The sequence below is a fragment of the Saccopteryx bilineata genome, chromosome 7 (assembly GCF_036850765.1).
Source record: "Saccopteryx bilineata isolate mSacBil1 chromosome 7, mSacBil1_pri_phased_curated, whole genome shotgun sequence".
Taxonomy (NCBI): domain Eukaryota; kingdom Metazoa; phylum Chordata; class Mammalia; order Chiroptera; family Emballonuridae; genus Saccopteryx; species Saccopteryx bilineata.
The window spans coordinates 58805550-58832767 of NC_089496.1; the positions used below are offsets into that span (position 1 = coordinate 58805550).

Sequence of the window (27218 nt, forward strand, 5' to 3'; positions counted from 1 at the left end):
ACCCATTGTTCTTGCAAGCCAGAAACTTCTACATTCTTCTCCCTCCTCTCCCCAAAGAAAGGACGGGACAGGAAAGCCTGACCTTTCCTCCTAAAATATCAATATTAATTTTGCACTTTTTGGCACCTTACTACACCATTACAAAGTCGTGTGGCTGAAAACACAGGTTTCACGTTCTCAATCACCTTCTGGTGTCTTTCTCAACCACGGAGACGGTCAGAAACGGAAAGAACTCATTCTTCTCGAAGTCTTCTCGGAAAGGTCTGCTTCCCACCCCAGCGGAGTCAGGGGTAATAAAACGAACGCTCCCGCCACAGACATGTGTAGATAGATACAGAACGATAGGAGTTGAGGATGACAGACCCTGGGAGAACGGGGACTTGATGAAGGAGGCCTGTGGTCACCCCCATGTTCTGCCCGAGGACATTTCCACACAGCTGTGTGCCGAGCACGGCAATCACACTGAGCTCAGGGCACAGAGACAGGTGCCCAGAGAGCTGCTCATGAGGAAAGATGTCATCGGGGCTGCGTTGTGGACAGAAGGGAGCTAGCTGCCTGGGGGAGGAGCCCCAGACATTTTCACTGGGACTCTCAGTGATTTAGCTTACTGAATAATTAAGCTGTGCGTCGGAAGGGGAGAATCCTCCAGGCCTGACAGAGGACAGTGCAGGGCTGTGAGTTTAACAGTCCAAAAGTTGCAAAGAGAGACCCGGAGTTCCAGCCATGGGCGGGCATCGCCTGGGCACCTGGCTCACAGCCCGGAGAGGCCTCAGCTCGGGAGAAGGAGTTACTCTCCACCAGGGGTTTGGGAAACAACAGTTCCCGGGCCGAATCCACTCTTTCGGCCGCTGTTCTTGTGCAACCCATGAGCTAAGAATGATTTTTACATTTTTATAAATGACAGTGGAAAAAATAGATGCAACAAAGAGCCTACGTGATCCGCAAAGCCTAAAACATTTACTACAGAGCTTCAAAAACCTGGCTCCCATGGGGAGCTACTCCTGTTTTCATTGTAAAACAACAGAAGTTTTTTGTAGTGTGTGTGTGTGTGTGTGTGTGTGTGTGTGTGTGTGTGTAGGGGTGGTGGTTAGATTATAGGCTACTTAAGAGATTTTTTTTCTTGGCAGCGTTTACCTCTAAAATAATAAGTAATGGCTATAAAGTAAAAATGATAAATAAAGGTATTTCACTTAACAAAACCCAAGACAATTGTTGCTAATCTCCAGGGACTTTGTTGGAGCACAGAAATGTCTCAATTCATCACAAGAAGATTAGGTATGGCCTTCAGCAAGCAAAAATCCCAGATAATCAGAGGACATTGTTCTGGAGGCTGTTTGCTTTCCTGTAATTTTGCTGTTTATTTATAGTCTTTAACAGATGGCCAGAAAAAAAAAATCTCTCAGCAAACAGGCAAAGTAGTAAACGTTTTTTTTTTATACCAAGTTTTGTGTCTGAGCCTGGGACTTCAGATGGTACCCGCGACTCAGTGGTGGCGGAATGGGGTTGCCCATGAAACCAGAGCTCCCCGGGAGCTCCCTGCGTATTTGAAGCCCTGGGTCCTCGTCTGGCTTTTTCCACAGTGAACCTGTATGTCCGTTGTCCCTGAAATTTGTTTTGTACTGTTTGCTCAAGTTTTCCCTCTTCATCCTCACACTGCAGCTAGCCGAGACACCCTGCAGCTAGCCGAGACCATACAAGTTTTGCTAGAGGCTCCTTTCCTTTTTTTTTTTTTCTTTTTTTTTTTTTTCTGAAGCCGGAAGCGGGGAGAGACAGTCAGACAAACTCCCGCATGCGCCCGACCGGGATCCACCCCGCACGCCCACCAGGGGCCACGCTCTGCCCACCAGGGGGCGATGCTCTGCCCCTTCGGGGGGTCGCTCTGCCGCGACCAGAGTCACTCTAGCGCCTGGGGCAGAGGCCAAGGAGCCATCCCCAGCGCCCGGGCCATCCCTGCTCCAATGGAGCCTTGGCTGCAGGAGGGGAAGAGAGAGACAGAGAGGAAGGAGGTGGGGCAGGGTGGAGAAGCAAATGGGCGCTTCTCCTATGTGCCCTGGCCGGGAATCGAACCCGGGTCCCCCGCACACCAGGCCGACGCTCTACTGCTGAGCCAACCGGCCAGGGCCGAGGCTCCTTTTCTAATAAGACCTCACGAGAAACATGAAAAGGCAGAAACTATTTATTTACTTATTTGACAATTGAGAAAAGACATTTTTAAGAGATGTGTTTGATGACCAAGACCAAAAACAAGCAAACAAACAAAACCTATCCAATATATCATGACCAGCTTTTCACCCATTTTTTTTTCACCTGAAAATTTAAGACATAAAGTCCCTCTATTCACCAACGTTTTAATGTCGGAGGGTGCTGCTGGGTCAGGGAGGTACTGATTCTAGCGTTTTTAAAAAGACAGACGGTTCACTTAAACTGCAGCAAATCAGAGCTGGCTGTTTGAATACACGTACGCAGAGCGCTGACACGAGAGGCAAATAAGAATTCTCCTGGAACTTAATAAAGTTGAAGCCCGTTAATAACCTGACAGCTTCACACTAGGTATTCAAACGAATGAGAAGTTAATGAAGAGATCTCACTTTAAAGTGGGCATATTTTATCACCCTATCCTGCTTGCCAAAAATAAGGACGTCTCATTTTTCTCCTCCCTCCCCCCTCTCAGCCATTTCAACGCCTTTCACAGAAATTGGGAAAAGGGGGTTGGTGCAAATAGCATATTACCCCTCCAACCCCCAGGAAAGAAGAAAGGTCTTGGAATCCTTGAATCCTTGAGATGTTTGTCAGCCTTGTCCATTACGAAACCTTCTGTCTAGGAAGGTTCTCCGTTTTTATGTTTATTTGTCTGCCTGTTCTTTAATCTCCAAGTCCATGACACCCAACATTGATTTCCAAATGCCGTGATTCTGAGAGACAGACATCTCACTCTGGATTGCTAGGTATGTGCCCGTCTGCCGAGCAGCTTGGGTTTGGTTCATGAGCTGAGGGTGACCTCGGTGACCCCAGCTGACCTGATCCTTGGTCCCCACCGAAAAGGAGTCAGAAAGAGTCCCTTTTAAATGGTATTGTTGTCCCTCATTTAGTTCATATTTGTGTGTGGTCATTCAGTTTTTGAGATACATGTTACGTGTTCTGAACAAGGAGTGTGTTTTGTTTGTTTTTATTTTTTTTTATTTTTTTTTATTTTTTGTCAAGTGCAGGGAAATGCTCGATGTTTTTCAGGAATGATGATAACAACCAAAACCGATTCTGACCTTAGATGCTGGAGAGTTGTTTTTTTTCTTTCGGATGAATTCTGGGCATTCTTAATTATGTCTAAATGAATGTAGATTTCAAAAGAAATGCAAATTCATAAAGAATTAATTAAAAAAAGGAAAATTATGCTTTTTAGAAAAAAAAAATTGTGAAGAACCATAAACAAAGTACAAAATCAGACTGCGTCTGGGCTCTCACCAAGGTTTTCTGTAATTCAAGAACCCTTAGCAACAGTTGCAGTATAATTTACAGGCCCTGGTCAGTTGGTTCAGCGGTAGAGCATCAGCCCGGCATGTGGAAGTCCCGGGTTCGATTCCCGGTCAGGGCACACAGGAGAAGCACCCATCTGCTTCTCCACCCCTCCCCCTCTCCTTCCTCTCTGTCTCTCTCTTCCCCTCCCGCAGCCAAGGCTCCATTGGAGCAAAGTTGGCCTGGGCCCTGAGGATGGCTCCATGGCCTCCGCCTCAGGTGCTAGAATGGCTCCAGTTGCAACGGAGCAACGCCCCAGATGGGCAGAGCATTGCCCCCTGGTGGGCATGCCAGGTGGATCCCAGTCGGGCACATGCTGGAGTCACTGTCCATTCAGATGTAAAAATAAATACCCATTGCTGCTCAGGACAGAGTGTCTTTGCCTCCCCTAGGGTCCCTGTTTGATCTGGTTCTTGGGTGAGAGTGTCCTGGAACCTTCTCTGACAGAGGCACACCTGGAGAACATGCTTCCCACCCTGCACTTGCAATAATAAACTCTTGTACTGACATAATAAGATCCTGCCTGGGAGGGGTGGAGAATTCTTGTTTCCTGGTTAGTTCTTTCTTCTTCCTAATCACTAAATGTTATTATTCCATTGTCTATTCTTTCCAAGATTGCCATTGAGAAAGAGGAAGACAATGTGATGTTAAATGTATTGTTTCTGGAAACAACATGTTCTTTTCTGGATGGAAGCTTGGGTGGTGGTGTTTTTTTTTTAAATTCCGTTTCTTCTCTGCAAGTCAGATTGTAGAAAAGGAAAACACATTTGCTAAGATCTGTGGAAGTAATGGCCACAGATTGCAGATAGTCTTGAGTTTAATGAAATGGTTCACGTTGGCTGTAAGAGCTGCACAATTATATACAAAGTGCACACATCACAGATTATAAGGGACGGTACCCTGGGGCTCTCTTTCCTTTCCCATTGAGCCCTGAGGCTGATGGAGTAGGAATTAAGAAATTTAAGAGATTCACTTTATTGCAATTCTTGATCAGCGATGCTCAAAATTAAACGGTAACCTCACGAGGGAGCACATTTCTTTCTGTTTGTAGCATTCTTTCTTACCCGTTTCTGCTCAAATTGTGGTTCTGAGCCCAAGGCAGTTTTAACAGGATCTTGTGCTTTCCAAAAGATAAACTCATTTGACCAAGCAAAACACTTCCCTGAGACAAGATGCTTTGTGCGGTGGTTTGCTGGTCGTTGCCTCGCTGATGGAATTTCTTGCGAAATATAAATACTGGAGCAGTGGAAAGATGGGCAAGCCAGGCAAACCTGCCTTCAGCCAACGGTCCTTGGTAATAGACTCTCGGCAGGTGGTCAAGGGTTGGGAGAGTTTCAACCTGAGCCAGAGGAGAGGTGGAGAAAGGCAGAGCACATGGGGCCTCCCCTGGGTCTTTTATTCATTTTAGTCCAGCTTTGATTAGAAGTGTTACCCTTCAGCGGTAGAGCGTCGGCCTAGCGTGCGGAGGACCCGGGTTCGATTCCCGGCCAGGGCACACAGGAGAAGCGCACATCTGCTTCTCCACCCCTCCGCCGCGCCTTCGTCTCTGTCTCTCTCTTCCCCTCCTGCAGCCAAGGCTCCATTGGAGCAAAGATGGCCCGGGCGCTGGGGATGGCTCTGTGGCCTCTGCCTCAGGTGCTAGAGTGGCTCTGGTCGCAACATGGCGACGCCCTGGAGGGGCAGAGCATCACCCCCTGGTAGGCATGCCTGGTGGATCCCGGTGGGGCGCATGCGGGAGTCTGTCTGATTGTCTCTCCCTGTTTCCAGCTTCAGAAAAATGCAAAAAAAAAAAAGAAAAGAAATGTTACCCTTCAAATCTACCTAGGGCCAGCCGGTAGGTAGTGTGTGGGTTCTTGACTTCGGGCCGGAAAAATTTCACAGCACGAGTCCAGGGGATGTTGAGAGTACGTTTTTCAAGCTTTCAAGCTGGGGGCAAGTCAAACCAGGAAGGGCTTAGGACAGAAGAAGCAACAGGAGAGAGTGTGGGCAGGGCTGCCTCGGGTTTCCAGAAACCTTACAGGAAAGAAGTGAGCTAACAATGGGAAGTCAGCGAAAAGGGGGCCTCGAAGACAGGAGGTGGGGTGTCAGCCCAGGACGAGCTGTCGGTACCCACTGCTCCCCCGGTTTCTAGTCTCGTGGGGACCCTTAGCGTTTAGGAGATGCATGCCTGTGCAGGAAGAAGAGGGGAAGGGGGCAGGGGGAAGGGCAGGGCACAGGTGCGCTCCAGGGATAGAGAGAGCGGGTTGGATCCTCCACCCCTGAAGTCGGTCAGGGTGGAGGTCCCAGGGGAGGATCTTTAATAGAAGAGTCATCAGTCCTCCAGGTGTGTCCCTCTGAGGTTATGGTCTCCACTGATTGGTCAGTGCCAGGGCAGGGGGTCATTAATAATGCAGCTGGTCCTGAGGTCAGCAGTGGTATTGCTTGTGTGGTGTTGCTGCTTTTCTGGGCTTGGAGCCTTCCTTGTTCCCCCTCTGAGGGGGTCTAACCTGCATGACTAGGAACCTGTCAGAGAGGAAGTCGGGGAGGGGGGTTTGAACCCCATGACCAGAGATTAACTCGGGGGTCTATTAAACGGCATGACCAGAAGCAGTATGAGGACAGGTTACCCTGCGGGCAAGATCCTTGTCTTCTTGGTGTTGTCCGTTGCTAGGCACCTGGGACGTTGTGCCATGGTGACCTTCTGCTCTGCTCACCTCTAACTGCAGAAGGGGAGGCTCTGTCTCCTTTTCCAGCCTCTTGTCTTCCCCTTCACCTGACTTTTCGCCCACATTCACCAGTTCCCTCCATCTGTAAACATCCCCGCAGTCTCTGTGCTTCCTGACAACGCCCTGACCCCCTGAGCTAATCGGCCAGGGCTTCGGGGTCAGATGAATGCTTCTCTCTCTCTCTCACCCCCTCCTCTCCCCTTCCTGTCTAAAAACCAGTAAATCAAAAAAATTTAAACAAAACCGCCCAAACACTACTGATTTTCAGATTCTTGATCATCGCTTTCTAGACCACTGTCCTGGGCTTGAACTTGGCCACACACTTGTTAGGGAGTCTTGGTTCCGGTTCTGTACTTGCATGGTTTGCCAAGGACACTTTTTACTTATTTTTATTATTTTTATCAATGTTTAAACTAAATGAAATGTTTTACAGTTTTATTTTTCAAATAGTATTTAAAATTTTTTCCCATTGATTGGCGGGAGGAGAGGGAAGCATCCACCGCCTTGGTTCCACGTCCTGATGAGCTCGTTGGTTGCTCTCGCCCTTGCCTGGGGCTCGAACCTGCGGCCTTGGTGCGCGGGGAGGACGCTCTACCCACTGAACCACCAGACCAAGGCTTAAATTATTTTGAGTCTCACTTCTCACTTTATTTTATTTTATTTATTTTTATTTTGCTTTTTGAAATGGTTGCGTCTGGAACCCCAGCGTGTAATAAAGACCGCGGCGGCGGCCGCAGAACGTCGCCCCAACCCCGTGACGCAACGCGCAGTGTCTGCCGACGCGACGCGTCGTCGCTGTGACGCAAAGGCGCGCGCGCCGCCCGGGCCCCGCCCCTGACGCACGGCGCGCCGGCCCACAATCCCCTTCGCCGCCGCCGCTCCCCCCTCCCCCCGGAACCCCAGCCCGCCGCGCCATGCTGCCGAGGCCGCGCAGCCGGGGCCGCCCCAGCTCCCAGGCCGAGCGGGACGAGGCCCCGAGCACCTCCCGCGGCGCAGGCGGCTCTGCGTGGCATGGCGCGCGCCGCGCCCCGGCTGCCCCGAGTCCCGGCTCCGGCTCCGGCCCGGGCCCGGCCGTGGGGCCGCGCTCGCAGAAGCAGCTGGAGCTGAAGGTGGCGGAGCTGGTGCAGTTCCTGCTCATCAAGGACCAGAAGAAGATCCCGGTCAAGCGCGCCGACATCACCAAGCACGTGCTGGGCGAGTACCGGGACGTCTTCCCGGAGCTGCTGCGGCGCGCGGCCGAGCGCCTGGAGTACGTGTTCGGCTACCGGCTGGTGGAGCTGGAGCCGCGCAGCAGCGCCTACGTCCTGGTCAACACGCTGGAGCCGGTGGAGGCGGACGCGGCGCTGCGCGGCGACCAGGGCACGCCCACCACCGGGCTGCTGATGATCCTGCTGGGGCTCATCTTCATGCGGGGCAACGCGGTCCGGGAGACGGAGGTCTGGGAGTTCCTGCGCCGCCTCGGCGTGCACCCCACCAGGAGGCACCTGGTCTTCGGCGACCCCAAGAAGCTCATCACCGAGGACTTCGTGCGCCAGCGGTACCTGGACTACCGGCGCATCCCGCACACGGACCCCGTGGACTACGAGCTGCAGTGGGGCCCGCGCACTGGCCTGGAGACCAGCAAGATGAAGGTGCTCAAGTTCGTGGCCAAGGTCCACAACCAGGACCCGCGGGACTGGCCGGCGCAGTACTGCGAGGCCCTGGCCGAGGAGGAGGACCGGGCCCGCGCGCGAGCCCAGGCCAGCGCTCCGGCCGCGGCCCCGGCCCCGTCCTCCTGAAGCTCTGCGCTCCCCCCACCCCCCAGGGGACCCCCGGGTGTAGGGCGCGCGCGGGGTCCGCGGACGGGAGCGCATTTCTGCAGCGCTGACCTGTGTGTGTCGCTTCTAGGGCGCGTTTGGCAACTTTTGTCCTTTTCCTACCATGAAGTGTTGGGCTCCACATTTCATTTAGAAAAGACAGGAGGAGAGGATTTATTTTAATTGTCAGGCTTTTTAAAAAATTATTATTGTTATTGTTGTTACTTTGTACCGTGATCTAAAACAAAGAACTCATCGGTCAGTTTAGTTGCTTTGGAGCCGAGAAAGGGAAAGTTGGATAGGCTCTTAACGACCACGGTTTGTAAGGAAAAATAAAAGCCTTTATAAAGTAAAACGATAATGGTCCATGTCCTTTTTACTTTTTGTCTTAACACAGTTATCTTATGTTTTTGGCGTATGTAAGCATTGTACGTCGTTGTAAGGAAAGCGTGTTTTCTCCGAATAACAATTTTTTACATTCACAATTATTCAACTCGGTAATTCTGTGGTTAACCATTGAGCTTAGCTTTTGTTTTTTGGGGTTTTTTTGCTACATAACTCATCGGGTGCTGGTTTTTCATGACTCAAAACCAGCATTTTAAAAAACATTTTTGGCTGCATATGAAGGTAAAGAGTGTTTTGTAGATGTTGCTTTGTGGCGTGTGTTTGCGCGTGCGAGAGTGTAGATTGGATAATATAAAATATGTTTCCCTAACTGGGGGGTGGGTGGGGGCAGGTCACAGAAAAGTTGATAAATCTGCGGTGATTACCTACCTGCCTGCTTGGGAAGCAGACCAGCTGGGTTCGTATCCACGCTCTACCTGAACAGCTGACACCTGTTGCTCGCCTAGAAAAGGATCTGATGAGCTTCCATTGTGTGGGCTGCCTGACGATTAGATGTGGAAGTATTTGTAAGGTTCTTGGCACAGTACCTGGTGTGGAGGGTTTCATACTTGGTTTCTTAAAAATTTTTTTAAATAAATTATTTTCTTTGGTCAGGAGCAGTTTAAAAAAAAAATTTATTTAAAGGTTTCCTTTCATTATCTTGCTCTGAGTCATTCCTAGAATTAGAATTATTACTGGCTCAAAAGTTAGGACAGCATTCTTTTAGTCTTGACTGTTCAAAGGTTTTATGAAGAAAACATAATTCCTGGTGTGGAGAATGCAGCCCATGAGAAATATAGTAAGAGGCAGAGAAATGAGAGGTTAACCTCTCCCTTGGGCCTCAAAGAGAGATCATTGGAGGATAGTGAAAATTGGGCGTAGGTTTTGAGGTTGACAAACTGAAATTGAATTATGGCTCATGCTGTGTCAGTGTGGTGATTTGGGGTTGGTTTTAAACTCTCTGAACCTCATTTTATCTGTAAAGTGGGGAAAAAAGAATCATTATACCCTAGTCTGTTGTATGGATTAAATGCACCCAAAGAAAAGCGCTCATGGTCTCCTCCCTTATTCATAACGTCTGGCGAAATGCTGCTTATTGACAGAGCCAACAAATAATTTTTCAGTGGGTGACTAAGTGTAATTGTTTTGGGAGGAAGGTATTGCTCCTTAACTGTGAAATGAGGTAAATAATTAAAAAGGTGATGAACACTGTCATCTGGAAACATCTTAGAAGAGTCTGGTGGGTATGTGGTGGTGTGGAGGAAGGCAATAAATAGGCTTACCAGGTTTCATTCTGTTGATTTGGAACTTGCCTTTATATCATCCGTGGAATGTCTTTGGTCCTTGAACTTGGTTTGCACATTTCATTTCTGGATCCTGGTCCCTTTAGCTCAGGACTGCCTTTCCTTCCCCTCGGGTCTGCATTCTGATACATAATTGGTATTTTCACCTAGGCCAGGGGTAGTCAACCTTTTTATACCTGCCGCCCACATTTGTATCTCTATTAATTAGTAGTAAAATTTTCTAACCGCCCTGATTCTAGTATTTTAAAGGTTTTCTAGTATTTTCTTCTAAGTGTTCAACATTTTGATTCTGACATTTATGGTTTTAATCTTGGGGTATGGTGTGAGGTATGGATATAATTTGCCTATTTTTTTTTCTGTTGGCTCCTAGCATTAGTTTTTTTTGTTTGTTTGTTTTTTATAGGGACAGAGAGAGTCAGAGAGAGGGATAGACAGGGACAGACAGACAGGAACGGAGAGAGATGAGAAGCATTAATCATCAGTTTTTTGTTGTGAGACCTTAGTTGTTCATTAATTGCTTTGCTACTATAATTCTATAGATTCATAATAGTTTTTTCCCTTCTTTTCCAGTTCTTACACTTTTTATTTTAGTGTTACTATTTTTTGCATTGGCTGGAGCCACAGTACATCATGAGAAAAAAGTGGCAACCTCTTCCCTCAAGGATGTTCCTGATTCCCGGTTTCTGATTTTAAAGGGAACAATTTTTAAAGTTTATAATCAGGTGTGTTGTTTGCTTAGTTTCCCCCCCCCCCCATGAATATTTTTAACTGGGTTCTTTCATTTCCCTCTTGTTCCTAGCTTACTTAGAGATGTTTAGTAAAGTTATGAATGGCTTAACGTGTATTTTATCATACTCTGCTAACGATTACATTGTTTATACTCTGTACACTTGGTCTATTTTTTGGTGTCGTGTGATTAACACCAGTGTCTAACCGTTCTTGTATTTCTGGGACAAGCCCTGTCCCTACTCTTGATTCATTAAAGATTATTCTTGATCCCAAAGATGCGTTTGGTCAGGTTTAGCCCGAGTGTTCGCTGACAACCGAGGTTGGGTTTACTCTGTCCACCCAGCACAGTCCCCACCAATTACATGAATTCTGGAAAATTGACAGAGTGACTGTCACGTATATCCTGCTTTTCCGATATGACCTGTCCCCAAGGGTAACAAGACAGTTAAGGAGGGGAAATCTATGTATACCTGATGCCTCGGGATAAAAAAAGGAGGAGAAATGATAGCGTGAAACCAGCACCATCTTGGAAATCCAAATAAATTAACGGGTCTAAGCAAGCATCAGAATGGCTGCTAACATCGTCTGCCTTCCGTTAGCCTTCTCAAACCCCTGGATCACACCACCAAATTACCAGAACCACAGGGGGTTCGAGGTACTTATGTCTGGTGATGGGGGACAATCGGCAGTCCAGGCTATAGGAAACTACAACACATTTCAAGGAAGGAAAAAACGGTGAAGGGGAAAGCCCTGTAAGTAAAAAAACAAACACATATATATCCAAGAAAAACAATCTACGGTTCATAACAAGTTGGCATTCTGTGTAACCTGATTCAAAGTACAAAATTATCTAGGACAGGGGTCCTCAAACTTTACACAGGGGGCCAGCCAGTTCACTGTCCCTCAGACAGTTGGAGGGCCGGACCATAAAAAAAAACAAAAAACTGTGAACAAATTCCTATGCACACTGCACATATCTTATTTTAAAGTAAAAAAACAAAACGGGAACAAATACAATATTTAAAATAAAGAAGTAAATTTAAATCAACAAACTGACCAGTATTTCAATGGGAACTATGGGCCTGCTTTTGGCTGATGAGATGGTCAATGTCCGGTTCCATATTTGTCACTGCTAGCCGTAACAAGTGGTATGACTGCACTTCCGGAGCTGTGACGCGTGCGTCCCGCGTCACCGGAAGTAGTGCTGTACGTGAGCGACACCGGAAGTAGTGCTGTACGTGAGCGACACCGGAAGTGGTACTGCCCGTGAGCGACGCCAGGCTTTGCGGTGCCGCCACAGACAGTGCTCCAGGACCACGGGATGCGGATCCTCTCACTGACCACCGATGAAAGAGGTGCCCCTTCGGGAAGTGCGGCGGGGGCGGATAAATAGCCTCGGGGCCGCTTGCAGCCCGCAGGTCGTAGTTTGGGGACCCCTGATCTAGGACAATTAAGGAAATGTAATGAATTTTGAAGGTAAGTGCTGTGTTTTGGTCACATTTTTTTTCCTTTTTTTTTCCTGTATTTTCTGAAGCTAGAAACCGGGAGGCAGTCAGACAGACTCCCGCATGCGCCCGACCGGGATCCACCCGGCACGCCCACCAGGGGGCGACGCTCTGCCCACCAGGGGGCGTCGCTCTGCCGCGACCAGAGCCACTCTAGCGCCTGGGGCAGAGGCCAAGGAGCCATCCCAGCGCCCGGGCCATCTTTGCTCCAATGGAGCCTTGACTGTGGGAGGGGAAGAGGGAGACAGAGAGGAAGGAGAGGGGGAGGGGTGGAGAAGCAGATGGGCGCTTCTCCTGTGTGCCCTGGCCGGGAATCGAACCCGGGACTTCTGCACGTCAGGCCGACGTTCTACCACTGGTCACATTTTTGAAAAGGAGTCTTACGCCTTTAGAATCACACACTTTTAATTTTTTTTATTTATTAATTTTAGAGAAGAGAGAGAGAGAAGGGGGGAGGAGCAGGAAGCATTAACTCCTATATGTGCCTTGACCAGACAAGTCCAGGGTTATGAACCAGCGACCTCAGCATTTCCAGGTGGATGCTTGATCCACTGCCCCACCACAGGCTAGGCCCACACACTTGAAATATTTAGAGTAAAATCATTCAATGTAATGCCACAGAATTGCCTGAAGGGGAGAAGTAACTGAATCACAATAATGAGTTGACTAATTGTTGAGAGTGGGTGATGGGTGTGTGAGCTCCGGCTCACCACTGGGTCACAGAGGTATGGAATTCTCCATAAAAAAGAAAAAGAAAAAAAAGGCTTTCTAAGAAAGAAACGTTTGCTCGTTTTCCTCTAGAAATTTCTAAGTTGTTTTTGAGATTCTTAAACTATTTGGAGCCTATGTAGTATTTGCCAGTTTACTTCTTTTTATTAAATGTATCAGAGTGACGACGCTGGTTACCAGGATCACCTGGGTTTCAAGCCTACGTCTCCATGATGCGTGAGCTGCGCATTGCGTTGCGTTTCGCTTCTAAAATATCTCAGGACATGTTTCAAGTAAGATCGCGGCCCCTGACAGCAAACAGCCCTTCAGAGGTGACCGGTTTGATGGAAGGGAAGGCAGGTTTGAAACTGGGAGGCCTGAGACTCTCCTTGGAACCCCGTGACGCGGGTCATCATTTGATCAGCTGAAATGCAGCCCGGTGCTTCCCCTCTGAGTGTCTCCGAGCGAATGACCCGTTTTTTGTTGTTTCTGTTGTTCGGTCGGTTCCCAGATCACCTTCTTCATGCTGCTCTCCGCGGTGTGTGTGATGCTGAACCTGGCCGGCTCCATCCTCTCCTGTCAGAACGCCCAGCTGGTTGGCTCCCTAGAAGGCTGTCAGCTGGTGAGTGACCGGCGGGACCCACAGCTTCTGGGGAATGAACGTAGGTCCGGGCTGGCTTTCGTACGGAAGTAATTTTTAAAAAAGCAATCGTATCCTATCCTTGGCTTTTATTCTGCTGGGACTGCATAAGGAATTGAAAAGTTGATTCATTCCGAGACATTCTGAGGTGACAGCTAGTGTCCCTTTGTAAATCAGCTCCCAGGGGAGTAGTTCTGAGCACCGCCTGGTAGGTGCCATTTCAGAACGAATCTGTTTAGGAACGAGGATGTTTTGGCATTTTGCAGCAATTGATTTTTTTTTTTTCTTCCCTGGGATTTGAAAAAAATCAATGCTGTGAGTCGATTTCAAGCGCTGAGATATTCTATATTGCTCACAAAAATTAGGGGATATTTTATGGTTTCCTATTCATTTTGAAATATTTCCTAATTTTTGTGGCTCTCTCTATAGATGATAAGAAGTACACCAAAGCAATTTTGCACTCGTTTTTCAATTGAAAACGGGAATTGGGTTTTAGATCTAAGAAAACTAGACACGGTGCGCTGTGTACGTGGTTGGGAGTCAGGACGTTGTGTGTTGCGCGGGAATCATCCTTCCGCACTCAGCTCCCAGGACGGTAAGACCAGGGAGGAGTCAGGTATGTCCGGTCAGGTTCTGTAAGGGTGCAGTTGGACTCCTGACGAAACTGTGGCTGCCGGGGACGGGGGGTGGGGTGGAGGGGGCCCTTTCACAGCCGCCTGGGTGGGGTAGGGAGGGGCCCCTTTCACAGCCGCCTGTGAGAGTACCCAGCCTGTGGCCATTGTTTCCGAGAGAGCCGGGGCTGTCCTGAATTTAGCTGTGGCCGTCCTGCCTCAAGGCCACAGGTCCGTTCCCCGTGGCCGTGCCACTAGGGTCCCCAGGGGCAGCTGCGGCCTCCGCAGGCCTTCCCGACCCAGGCTGCCGGGTCTGAGAAAGGCTGCCCAGTGTCAATGCCGAGGTTCCTGCTGAGTCAGTTCTGAATGCCGACACTGAGAGCTTCCCGTGTGGCCCAGACCGTAGTGATCCAGTGTCCCGAAATGATGCTCTCAGAGCATCCCGGCTGTGGGACAGCGTGTCCCCGGAGCTGCTGAGGACCCCCCCAGCCCCGAGCCCGTCCCCCTCAGAAAGGCTGACCTCCTGACTCACATCCACCGCTCGGTCGGCTCCCTCTCTCCTGAACGCTCGGTGCTGTGAGGACGGTGACCCCGGCAGCTCCCGGGGACCGGCCGTTTGCTCTGTGACCCTCTGATCCCAGGACAAGGCCACTGCCTGTGGGAGGAGGTGGCCATGCCCAGAGGTCCAGCCCCGAGAAAGCCCAGGACCCAGCCTTGCAAGGCCACCTCCTCCTCGTCTTGTCTCAGACCCTGTTTCCTGGGTCACGCTCTGTATGAACGGCTCGGAAAGGGGCACTTTAACTCTCAATCTCACACTTCTGTATAGTATACATACATACGTACGCACCATTTATGTATTTTTTTTTCTGTGAATCACCTGGGGACCTTTACCCATTTTTATATTTAATGGTTTATCTTATTGATTTGGAAGTGCTTTTTATATATTTACGGTTTTGAATCCTGCAGCTTATGTTGGTCAGATATATTTCCTGGGTGATTGTTGGCTTTTTAATTTTATGTTTTGACATAGGAAAATTTTAGTTTCTGTGTGTTGGGATCTATGACTTTGTGCTCTTACCTTGGAACCAAAGGCAAGATCTTCTTTCTCCCAATATCATGTGACCCAGTCATTTCTCCTGGTTATGGTGTGCTTTCTTCTGTTTCCTTTTTATTTTAATAGTTAACTCTTTAATATTCTGGAATTTATTTGATTAACTTAGCTACCCACCTCCTCCAAAATAAGAGGGAAGCTAGCTTTGCTAAATCTGTTTCCTGAGTAACCTAGTACTTCCCCCAGTGATTTGATGCCACCTGAGTTCTTTCTTTCTTTCTTTTTTCCCCCTGAAATAAGAAGCCGGGCGATAGACTCCCACATGTTCCCGACTGGGATCCACCCAGCATACCCACCAGGGGGTGGCGGGGGGGCGATGCTCTGCCCATCTGGGGCATTGCTGTGATGCAACCAGAGCCATTCTAGCGCCTGAGGCAGAGGCCATGGAGCCATCCTCAGTGTCCAGGCCATCTTTGCTCCAATGGCTGTGGGAGGGGAAGAGAGAGACAGAGAGGAAGGAGAGGGGGAAGGGTGGAGAAGCAGCTGGGTGCTTCTCCTGTGTGCCCTGGCCGGGAATCAAACCCAGGACTTCCACATGCTGGGCTGATGCTGCTCCCACTGAGGCAACCAGCCAAGGCTGGCACCTGAGTTCTTAAGTGTCCTTGGGTGGCACTGCCAGGGGCCATTCATTGGAAGGGTGCGGGCTGATAGGATCTGGGTCTGCCTGGTCCCAGCAAAGCTCTTGGGGGCACAAGGCCTGGCCAGAGGGGCCTGAGCGGGAACCCCAAACTCACCGGCACACAGCTCCAGAGCCGTGAAAAGGGCCAGTGGTTTGTGACCTCTTTGTTCCTTCTTTGTTGTCGGAGTCCAGGAAGGGAGCACTTTGATTGGCCGGGACAGGAATGCATCTGTTTAACGGTTCTTCCAGGGGGACCCAACAGATGATTCCCAGAAAGGAAGTTACGGTGGAGGAGGGGGGGCAGGAGGTGCATGCTGGGGGTGAGGTGGGCAGGAAACACAGTGTCCACTCTGACGGTGCGGCATGCATGGGCACACACGTACACAGGTAGTAGATCTATTTGTCTTGCTCTCTCTGGAGTGCGGAGTGGTGAACAACACCCTCACGGAGCAGTGGCTAGTACCTGTCAAAGGACAGCTGAGCTGACCGCAGTTTTTGGTTATCAGGACCACAGTCGCGAGGAACTCCCGATGCATAGATTTTGTGACCACCTTCTTCCTCCCAAAGCCTGCCAGACATTTTCCCCTGAGGCTTGTCACTGCCTTTGTAGCCAGAGCTCTGGTCTCAAAACTGAAAGCATCTGGTAACCAAGCCAACGCCAATTACGCAGCCCCAGCCCCCGGAAGAGCCCTACGTCACCAGGGCAACCCTGGTTTAGCCTCCCCGTGAGGAATGACACACAGGGAGAGGACACGAGACTGTTGACGACACCCGGTTGGAGGAGGAAGGGAATCGTGGCTGAGAGTCCACAGGCGGCTGTTGGTCACCATCGGATTCCTGCGCGGCTTCCACCGTTGCCAGAAGACACAGCTTTCATTGTGCTCACCGTGGACCAGGGAGAGTCTTGGCCTGTCTTGATTCCATGAGAAATTTACATTTGACTGACCTTTGCCGTTGGTCACCTTCGCCCAGAATTTCCCGTTGTAGCAACACCGTTCCCTTTCCGTGTGACTTCACCATCATCCTCAGTAAACAGTCCATGGCTGGAGCTGCCCATGAGTGCTGGAAACTGACCGCTGGGGACAGCACAGGCCTCAGGGTCTGGCACCTGCAGCTTCAGCCCTGGCTGGGCCCCTGGGTCTCTGAGGACCTCGCAGTTCTCAGACCCTCCAGCCTGCTCCACAGCTCTCCTCCTGACTTCCGAGCTTTTAAGAACACCCAAATTGTGTTTTTTCCCTTTTCCATGGTTTTAATTACTCGAGGCATTTACATTTATTCAGCATTTACTGAAAGCTGACAAGTCATGGGCACAGCGAACGCTGTCATAGTAGATGTGGTGGCTGCCCTCAGGGGGCACCTGGGACCTCGGAATGTGGGACTGGATGACACACATGTCTCGGCAGAGTGGGGCTCAGGGGAGAGGCTCGCAGCTCCCGGCATGGGAAGCGGGACAGAGCCTCTAGCGTGCAGCAGGAGCGGGGTTTTTTTTTTTTTTTTTTTGCATTTTTCTGAAGCTGGAAACAGGGAGAGACAGTCAGACAGACTCCCGCATGCGCCTGACCGGGATCCACCCGGCACGCCCACCATGGGGCAACGCTCTGCCCACCAGGGGGCGATGCTCTGCCCCTCCGGGGCGTTGCCATGTTGCGACCAGAGCCACTCTAGCGCCTGGGGCAGAGGCCACAGAGCCATCCCCAGCGCCCGGGCCATCTTTGCTCCAATGGAGCCTTGGCTGCGGGAGGGGAAGAGAGAGACAGAGAGGAAGGCGCGGCGGAGGGGTGGAGAAGCAAATGGGCGCTTCTCCTATATGCCCTGGCCGGGAATCAAACCCGGGTCCTCCGCACGCTAGGCCGACGCTCTACCGCTGAGCCAACCGGCCAGGGCAGGGGTCTTGATGGATGAATAGGAGTTCGCTAAGCCATGAAGTTGGGTAGGAAACGGCTGCCCCAAGGAGCGGACCATGCCAGCATGTGACCTCTTTCTCCGAATATCATGTGACCCCAGTAATTTCTTCTGGTTATGGTGTGCTTTCTTCTGTTTCCCTTTAAAAAAAAAATAGTTAACTCTTTAATATTCCGGAATTTATTTGATGAACTTAGCTACTTACCTCCTCCAAAATGAAAGGGAAGCTAGCCCTGCTAAGTCTGTGCAAACGCACAGCTGAGTGTGAGGGGTTTCCTCTCCTCCTGCAGTTTGTCTGTCATTTCCCATAACTGCCTGGCCTAGGTTCCTTCACGTCCATTTGTTCTTTCTTACCTGTCACTTTTAAAACAGGGATGGGAAGTAATCTTGATTGCTGGTGTTCTCCGTGGGTTCTGTCCACGACGACAACACGGTCGTTTTGGCCTCGACACTGAGGCATGGCGGTGTACCAGTCACCGTGCAGGTCAGGTGTGCCAGCCCGGCGGCAGGACGCTGGGCTGACCGTGGCTCTGTCTGCGTCCCTCTGTCCAGATCAAGTTTGACAGCGTGGAAGTGTGCGTCTGCTGCCAGACCCAGCACCCGGCCGCCGGCTGTGGACACCTGGGCGAGACACTGAAGCTGAACCCGCTGCGGGAGGACTGCAACGCCGTGCGGCTGACCCTCCAGGTGACGCCGGGCCCCGGGCACCCGGCAGATGCTTGGGAAGGGGATCGGGCTCCTCCACCTGCCCCTTTGGGTCCCTTCTGGTTCCTGATCCCCCGATGTGGGGTCAGCGCGAGAGGGCGTCTCTCTGCGGGGAGGGTCTGTGGAGGGTCACGCGTCTTCACGCCGAGGGCGTCGCCTCTCCCAGCTCCCGTCCCCCATGGTCACTGTGGGGGTGCGGGGGGCCAGCAGGCACACAGGTCTTGACAGACATGGGCGTGGTGGGTTCTCCTGCGCGTCGGACATCTCGGCTGCCCCCGCTGTCTGTGGATGGGTGACCGGTGGTTTTCCCTTTTTTTTTTTTTTAAAGAAATTCAGGAAATGAGATTTGATCGCTTGTCCCTGGCTATCTGCTCAACAGCACCTCATTTTTCTTAAGTGACAGGAAAGCATTTATATTATTATTTTCCTTTCTGCGACTATTCTTTTTTTATTCCTGAAAACCAGAACTGACTGCTGGAAAGTGCCTATGGACTGTGGGCTTGCTTTATATAGAGCGGTCGTGGCCACCTGTGGGCGCTCTGTCGTGTGTGTGTGTGTGTGTGTGTGTGTGTGTGTGTGTGATACAATGTGTGTGTGTGTGTGTGTGAGAGAGAGAGAGAGAGAGAGAGATACAATGTGTGAGAGATACAATGTGTGAGGGATACACTGTGTGAGAGATACAATGTGTGAGGGATACAATGTGTCAGAAATACAATGTGTGAGAGATACAATGTGTGAGGCACTGGAGAACCCAGAGAGCTGCCCTGGCGTCTGGGGCAAGAGGAGGAAGGTGCTGCCCCCCCCCGATATTGGGAACCTGTGATTGGTCCTCCAGGGGTGTGGCTTCAGATGCCAGCGTGGTGACCCCTCAGTCCAGGTGAGGGCCTTGTTCACTTCAGCACACTGGAGCTGGTGGACAGATGAGCAGGGCAGACGGCACGGAAGGGGCCTAACCCTCCCCCATGCCAAGCAGAGATTCCCAGAATCAACCCCCCCCACACACAATTAAACAAGGAGGCCACGGACCGGGCCGGCTTGAGTGGTTTCATAGCCTGTGTGTCAGCCGGGCCCCAGCCAGTGTCACGGCCCTGAGACCCCAGTCAGCCAGCCGGGTCTCTTCCTTCTCTGTCCCTGCACCCTCCCCATTCACCCCTCTTGTCACCTCCTGACCCTGCTGGGAATCTGTGTGTGCTCAGAAACATTCTTGGGGTGTCCAGCGTGCCTCAGTTTACCTTTTAACAGGCCCCTGGGGGCGTTTAAAGAGACAGGTCCGGTCTGGGCGGTATGAGAGAAAAAGGTGCCTATGCTTTTTTTTTTTTTTTTTTTTTGTATTTTTCTGAAGTGAAAAGCAGGGGAGAGGCAGAGAGACAGACTCCTGCACGCGCCTGACTGGGATCCACCTGGCACGCCCACCAGGGGACGATGCTCTGCTCATCTGGGGCGTTGCTCTGCTGTAACTAGAGCCATTCTAGTGCCTGAGGCAGAGGCCATGGAGCCATCCTCAGCACCTGGGCCATCTTTGCTCCAGTGGAGCCTTGGCTGCGGGAAGGGAAGAGAGAGACAGAGAGGAAGGAGAGGGGGAGGAGTGGAGAAGCAGATGGGTGCTTCTCCTGTGTGCCCTGGCCAGGAATCGAACCTGGGACTTCCACATGCTGGGCCGACGCTGTACCACTGAGCCAACCGGCCAGGGCCGTGCCTGCACCTGAGACGTCCTTGGGCATTTACGGAGGCTCATACACAGGCGTATCGAGACGGGCTTGGTGATGGTGGGAAAATCACAGAGCAGGACCTCCACGAGGGGCTGAGGACATGCCACCCGGCCCCCCAGGTGACGCTCCCCTGCATCTCTCTCCCCAGGACCTGCTCTTCAGCGTGTGCGCCCTCAATGTCCTGTCCACCATCGTGTGTGCGCTGGCCACGGCCACGTGCTGCATGCAGGTGGTGTCCTCTGGCATCCTGCACACGGTGAGTGGCCTTCCCTTCCCAGCCCCGGGGCAAAGGGGGCGTTCCGGCTGCCACCTCCAAGGGGTCTGGGCTCCACAGAAACGTCCCTGGGTCACAGACGCTGTCGTTTGAAAAACACGCGTTTAGCCAGCAGGGTCTGATAGTTGCGGTGACAAACGGAGGCAGCATTAGCTTCTGCGGACAGTGGGCCCCGTGGGGTGACGGGCTCCCCGTGAGGTGACGGGCTCCCCGTGAGGTGACGGCTCCCTGTGTTCCAGTTCCTGCCCCAGAGGGCGCGGTCCTCCAGCCCGGCCTGTGTGACCCCCCACAGCGCCGTCCTGCACCAGATGCTGGACTTCGACGAGTTCATCCCCCCGCTGCCCCCGCCACCGTACTACCCGCCCGAGTACGCCCACACGCCCACCGCCGGGGCCCCCAGGTGAGCCCGCCTCCTGGCCAGTGGCTGTCACTGACCGTGGAGCCGCTGTTGAATTACAGCCGCTACAGCCACTGAGGTCACATGTTTAACGAACGGTGGGACCGGCTGCAGGGCCATTTTAGTGGACGGGGCTGTGGGGGGGATGGACATGGTGCTGACACCACCCGGGGAGTCGGGCTTTTATCTCACACACGGGGCGTCCGTGCGTCCAGGGGAAGCTCTGACCAGAGACGGGCTCTCTCGGCGAGCTGCTTGCCGTTCCCGCTCCTTCCCCGCGAGTGACCGCTGGGTGGTTCTGCCTTCTCAGGGGCCTCCACCTGGACTTCACGCCCTCCCCGCTCAGCACGCTGTACGACCTGGCCATCAACAGCCCCAGCCTGCTCTACCCTGCCGAGCTGCCCCCGCCGTACGAGGCCGTGGTGGGCCGGGCGCCCGGCAGCCAGGTGAGCCCCGGGCCCAACCCCGAGACCCCGGCTGGCTGCGCGGGGGTCTCCCCGAGCCTGCGGGTCGCCTCACCCTCCCCGCCCCGGAGCTCGCTGTTTGCAAGTGTGTCCCCAAAGTGAGTCTGAAATAGCAGGAAAATGCAGGGTTTTTTCCTTTGGGCTCTTCCCAGGGCTCAGGTATGCCATTGTCATCGCAGTGGGGCTCATGGCCTGGGTGGGGCCACTGAAAAGAGGCCGGACAGGCGGGGGGCAGGGGGGCGGAGGATTCCCGAGGTCTCTGCGGGCACAGCGAGTCCATTCATTCCAGGACAACCGACAGGGCCGTTGACTGCCGGGCCACCTGGGGTCCCCGCTGCGCTGGCCCCGAGCATACAGGGCCCTCACTGTCCCCCACAAGGGAAGCGGGAGCAGAGGGTGGTGAAAGGAAGGGGTCAGCTGTGCAGGCAGGGGCTGCCGGCCTCCTGTGGGGGCCCTGAGGCCCCTGTGTGGCTCTGATACGGAAGGCAGGGGCTCTCAGGGCAGCACCTGGCCTGGGAGTGCACGGCGCTCTGACTGCGGAAGGTCAGACGAATGCCCTTGACCTCAGCGAGGGCATCCTCAGCCTCGTCCCTGGGACATCAAGGACCCAGGGGACTGGTGGGGACGTTAGCGCCCGTCTCTCGGCATCCCTGCGAGACACTGGGCCCCCGTCAGCCCTTGTGGCGGGGGGCTATTTCTGTGGTGCCCCCAGAGCAAGTCCACCTGGAACTCACTGGCCACCCTGTCCCCTCCCACAGCTCCTGGGTGCAGACCCGCTGGTGACCGGCTCCCGGGACCCCGAGGCCGTGGCTGGCTTCAGCACCCCAGGTGACTGCACCCCAGGTGACCTCACCCCAGCTGACCTCACCCCGGCTGACCTCACCCCGGCTGACCTCACCCCAGCGGCATTTGAACTGAGCTCACAGCTCTCACAGGGTGTCCCCCTCCTCTCTCTCCTCTCCTGCCGCCCCCCAGTGTTCTGTCACTCGGCCGTGGGGATGTCTGACCTGCCAGCAGCTGCCCGGATGGGGCCGTGCCTGGTCTCTGCCTCTCAGTCACCTGTGGGGTGTGGAGTCCACCTCGCAGCCCTCCTGGGGTGACCCTGGGAGGTGCTCTGGCCCCCGGCCTCGGTGCATTTGTCAGCCTGGCCAGTGTGTCCGCACCCCCAGGACGACAGCTCTGTCCGGCCTGGGTTTGAAGGGCAGGCTGTCCACACCCCCACAGGGATCTGGGAGGCCATGCCTCCCTCTCTGCTCTGATGGGCATGTGGGCAGGCTCTGTCCCTGCACGGGGGTGGCGCTGTGGTCCCCGGCCCCAGTGCTAATGCTGTGTCCTGTGTCTTTCAGCCCCGGCCGACAGCACGGGCCGCCCAGCGTCCGAGGGCGCCACCATGCCTGGCCCGAGCCACCTGTCTCCCGAGGGCCCGGCGGGAGCCTCGCAGCCCGACCTTGCGTCCCCTGAGGGCCTTGACCGGGGCACACGGGCACATCCAGGTCCTGGCCGCATGGCCCGGTCCACCAGCGACCCCACCGCGTGCTCGTCCAGGGCAGCAGGTACAGCTGGCCCCGCCCACCCACGGCCCCAGCGGGTGTCGTTGGGCCTCGCTGACCCCGGGTTGGGGCCCTGGGAGCCCCGAGTCTGTGCAGGGGCCTGTCGGCGGGTCCTCCTCGGCTGGCCGGGCATCTCCGGTGTATTCCTCGGCCACGGAGGCTTTCTGTAGTGTCACCACGGGCTCCCTTTTCCCTTCTGTGTGTCAGCCGAGTTCTCTGTGGATTAGACGGTGCCTCTTGGCACCCGGGCCTACTGCCAGGGGCTTGGAGCAGCCCTGTCTCACGCCGCTCTGGGCCCTCATGAGGGGCTGCTGTTCTAAGACTGGGTGACACCTGCTGTGGAACATGGGGAAGTGACGTGCGGTCCCGGGCTGCGGGGGTCTGACCCCAGCTCCTCACAGGAGGTGATATGGGGTCCCGGGCTGCCGGGGTCTGACCCCAGGTCCTCACAGGAGGTGACTTGTGGTCCCGGGCTGCCGGTCTGACCCCAGCTCCTCACAGGAGGTGACTTGTGGTCCCGGGCTGCCGGTCTGACCCCAGCTCCTCACAGGAGGTGACATGGGGTCCCGGGCTGCGGGGGTCTGACCCCAGCTCCTCACAGGAGGTGATATGGGGTCCCGGGCTGCCGGGGTCTGACCCCAGCTCCTCACAGGAGGTGATATGGGGTCCCGGGCTGCGGGGGTCTGACCCCAGCTCCTCACAGGAGGTGACATGGGGTCCCGGGCTGCCGGGGTCTGACCCCAGGTCCTCACAGGAGGTGACGTGTGGTCCCGGGCTGCGGGGGTCTGACCCCAGCTCCTCACAGGAGGTGACTTGTGGTCCCGGGCTGCCGGTCTGACCCCAGCTCCTCACAGGAGGTGACATGGGGTCCCGGGCTGCGGGGGTCTGACCCCAGCTCCTCACAGGAGGTGATATGGGGTCCCGGGCTGCCGGGGTCTGACCCCAGCTCCTCACAGGAGGTGATATGGGGTCCCGGGCTGCCGGGGTCTGACCCCAGCTCCTCACAGGAGGTGATATGGGGTCCCGGGCTGCGGGGGTCTGACCCCAGCTCCTCACAGGAGGTGATGTGTGGTCCCGGGCTGCCGGTCTGACCCCAGCTCCTCACAGGAGGTGATATGGGGTCCCGGGCTGCCGGGGTCTGACCCCAGGTCCTCACAGGAGGTGACATGGGGTCCCGGGCTGCGGGGGTCTGACCCCAGCTCCTCACAGGAGGTGACGTGTGGTCCCGGGCTGCGGGGGTCTGACCCCAGCTCCTCACAGGAGGTGATGTGTGGTCCCGGGCTGCCGGTCTGACCCCAGCTCCTCACAGGAGGTGACATGGGGTCCCGGGCTGCCGGTCTGACCCCAGCTCCTCACAGGAGGTGACATGGGGTCCCGGGCTGCCGGTCTGACCCCAGGTCCTCACAGGAGGTGATGTGCGGTCCCGGGCTGCGGGGGTCTGACCCCAGCTCCTCACAGGAGGTGACGTGTGGTCCCGGGCTGCCGGGGTCTGACCCCAGCTCCTCACAGGAGGTGATGTGTGGTCCCGGGCTGCCGGGGTCTGACCCCAGGTCCTCACAGCGCCCCGGAAGCCTGTGCTGTCTGTGGGCTGGGAGAGAATGTGGTTACGAGAGGCTGCGTGGGACCTGCTGGTCCCTCTGCGTGCACGAGGTTCTGTCGGAAGAGGAGACAGGCCACGTGCCAGGGCTGGCGGGCTCACCGGTTGCTCCCAGAATGCCCTGGGCCTCCCAGATGTGTTCCTACAGTGGACAGGGCAGGTGGGGCTTTGATCTGGCTCTGGATGGGTCGGTCAGCTGATCACCCATCACTGGCTCTCTGGGAATGCCACCAGCCCCATGCAGGGAGCCATCAGGGCCACGGAGCTGGTGCCGTGTCCCAGCCCTTGGCTCTGGTGGGCCCTGGGCATGGGGCCCTGGGCGCTCTAAGCTCTGCTGCCCGTCAGAGGGGGCTGCCGTCTGCTCAGGACCTGGTGGAGGGGCAGCCGTGTCTGTGCGTACGTCAGAGGGGCCCCTGCCCTGCTGTGAGCTGGAGGTCCTAGCCGAGGGGACCGAGGGAATCCTGCCCTGCTGTGAGCTGGAGGTCCTAGCAGAGGGGACTGAGGGAATCCTGCCCTGCTGTGAGCTGGAGGTCCTAGCAGAGGGGACCGAGGGGCCCCTGCCCTGCTGTGAGCTGGAGGTCCTAGCAGAGGGGACCGAGGGAATCCTGCCCTGCTGTGAGCTGGAGGTCCTAGCCGAGGGGACCTAGGGAATCCTGCCCTGCGTGGCCCTCTTGGCCTGTCCCCTGTCCTTCAGCTGTGCCATCCTGACTCAGAGCTGAGCAGGGCCAGGCCATACCGGGCACAGGGCGGGCACAGGAGACAGGGGCGTGTCCAGGCGCCAGCCCAGGGCCCGAGAACGTCAGAGTCGAGCCCGTCCGGAGCGTGCTTGCGTCTGCTTCCGGAAGGTTCACTGAACAGCGGCTTTCTCCCTTGGTTTTCAGTGGCCCGGTCTGTGTCCGTCACAGCAGCCCACGTCCGTCAGCACCCGGCATCCCCACCTGGGGAACCGGACGCCTGGAAAACCCAGCAGTGGCTGGAGCCAGAGCCCTCCCAGGTGGCCTCCAAAGAGCAGCCCTGCCCTGTCCCGGACAGCAAGGCCTACACGGACACCCGGGTTCTGGTGGCTAAGTTTCTGGAACACTCCAGCTGTGCCCTCCTGCCCGAGGCCCAGCCCACAGCGGGTGCCGCCTGCCCGGAGGTCAGCTCAGAGGAGCACCACGGGGAGGAGCCCGCCTTCAGCGCTGCCGTTCTGGATCAGCTGTGAGCGGTCACGGGTCTCGGCAGGGACATGGACAGGCCTGGCGTCGGGGGCCTCGCTGGGGAGAGGCCAGCAGCCCAGGGGCACCTGGGGCGGCCCGGAGTGGCTCCTGTCCCCTCGCTAAGGAGGGCTTGATCAGTCATTCCCTTGCGGGTGACACTTCCCACCCAGTCCGGTCGTACAGAGCAGGACCCCCGTCGCGTCCACCGTGAACTCTCTGACCTTGCGAGGCATGGAGCCCCTGGAACTGACCTGCGTGACAAGGGGACAGTGACAGTGACTGGCATGAAGACACGCGGGATTTTCAGAGTCGGGGCCATCAAACCCCAGGACCCTCCCCATCCCCGATCTGGCTGAGCGTTGAGTGGATGCAGGTGGTGTCAGGCCACGAGGCTGTCTTCTCACGTGGTTTCATCACTCGGACGTGGACGGTGTGAGCACCGGTGTCCTGCCGACACGAGCAGCAGGCAGGGGCTCTGCGGAGACCCCCCCTCGGCCCAGCCCCATGGAACTTCCTCTCCAGCGTCCCTGTGACCAGGTCGAGTCGTGCAGAGACACGTGGTGTTGCATCCGTGTCAGTGAGCACCCGGGACAGCGCGTTTTCCCCTGGGTCAGCGTCCGGGGGGGCCCGGCGGATGGAGGTCCAGTCCAGGGAGAAGATGCTGGTGCCTCCAGAGATGAGCGTCTCCTGGGTCAGCGGGTCTCAGGTGGCCCGGCCACCTGTGGGCTGGAGGACCCGGGTCATGAACTGTTCGTTTGTGACAAACACCTACCGAGTCAGCTCGGCAGAAGCAGAGGCCCGGCCTCCTCTAGACGTGGCAGCCGTGGAGACACCTGCACCCGGCCGCCCACGACAGCAGTCAGGACAGCTGAACTGGCCCTGCAGCCAGTGGTCCCTGCGGTGGACAGGCCAGCAAGAGCCACGGGCCGGGCCAGAGAACCGTATGGCACCTGCCCTTCCTGCTCTGCACCCTGTGGTGGCATCTGTCTGCGTCGTTGGAAGCTGAGATGGGGCCGGGTGTCCAGCCCAGAGACCCAAGCCCTCCTGTGGCCCCAGGCAGTGACAGCCAGCTGGGAACCGGCCCCTGCTGCCCACGGAGATAGCTAAGGACTCTTGAGAACCCAGGACTCCCTGGAGACACCAGAGGTACATTCACAGGTCCTGTACTCAGACCGGGAAGTGGGAAGTCTCTTCTCTGTCTCAACCAGGGGCGTTTCCAGTCCCCCAAAGCACGTTCCCTTGCAGGCAGTTAGGTGAGGGCTTTCCCAAGGGGCCCCCGGGGTCCTGTGTCCTCTGGGTGGTCTGGGGGGAGCCCCCTGTGCTCCCCTCCCCATCTTTGGGGGCAGCTCAGGCCGGTGTGTCTGCAGGAGACGGGCCTGGGGCTCTGTCAGTCGCTGCTTCCCCCTCCTCAGCCCCCCTCACCCCAGCACCCCCTTTAAGGACGAGTGGCTGTCTGGCCAGAAGCCCCTGCTCAGTGTCCTCAGCCCACACCCCTCCTGCTTGGTTTTGTATTTCTGTTTGCAGGGGGGGGCACTTTCCCCAGGTGTGTCCCTCCTCCTGGGCTGGCACCTGCCCACCTGCTCAGGGCCCCACCTGGGCGTCTGGGAAATGTCCTGGGAAGAGAGGTGGTTAGAGCCGTGGGAACGGGCCGGGATCCCACGCCTCAGCTCCCTGGGGGGTGGGGGCGCGGGAACTAGGAGCCCCCGGTCGGTTGAGTAGAAGAGACACTGAACGGAAGGCAGGCTGGGAGCCTCCGTCCCTCTCACAGGCTCCCCAGCCCCCTGACAGGTCGTAGTGGG

General features: G+C 55.1%; 2 protein-coding genes across 2 annotated transcripts in view; both read left to right on the forward strand.

Annotated features, from left to right (window-relative positions):
* The window catches only part of ENTREP2 (endosomal transmembrane epsin interactor 2), a 103012-nt gene that overhangs the window by 71389 nt on the left and 4405 nt on the right, over positions 1-27218 (forward strand). Inside the window, exons 3-10 of the mRNA XM_066238510.1 lie at positions 13153-13263; positions 18077-18211; positions 20087-20194; positions 20452-20612; positions 20920-21055; positions 21832-21916; positions 22420-22626; positions 25102-26565. Of these exons, the coding sequence (XP_066094607.1) occupies positions 13153-13263; positions 18077-18211; positions 20087-20194; positions 20452-20612; positions 20920-21055; positions 21832-21916; positions 22420-22626; positions 25102-25424 (1266 nt within the window). The 3' untranslated portion in view covers positions 25425-26565. The remainder of the gene's footprint in view (positions 1-13152; positions 13264-18076; positions 18212-20086; positions 20195-20451; positions 20613-20919; positions 21056-21831; positions 21917-22419; positions 22627-25101; positions 26566-27218) is intronic.
* On the forward strand, positions 7077-8372 carry NSMCE3 (NSE3 homolog, SMC5-SMC6 complex component). The gene has a single exon (XM_066239620.1). It carries the CDS (start codon positions 7130-7132, stop codon positions 7991-7993), a length of 864 nt encoding a protein of 287 aa, XP_066095717.1. The 5' UTR covers positions 7077-7129; the 3' UTR covers positions 7994-8372.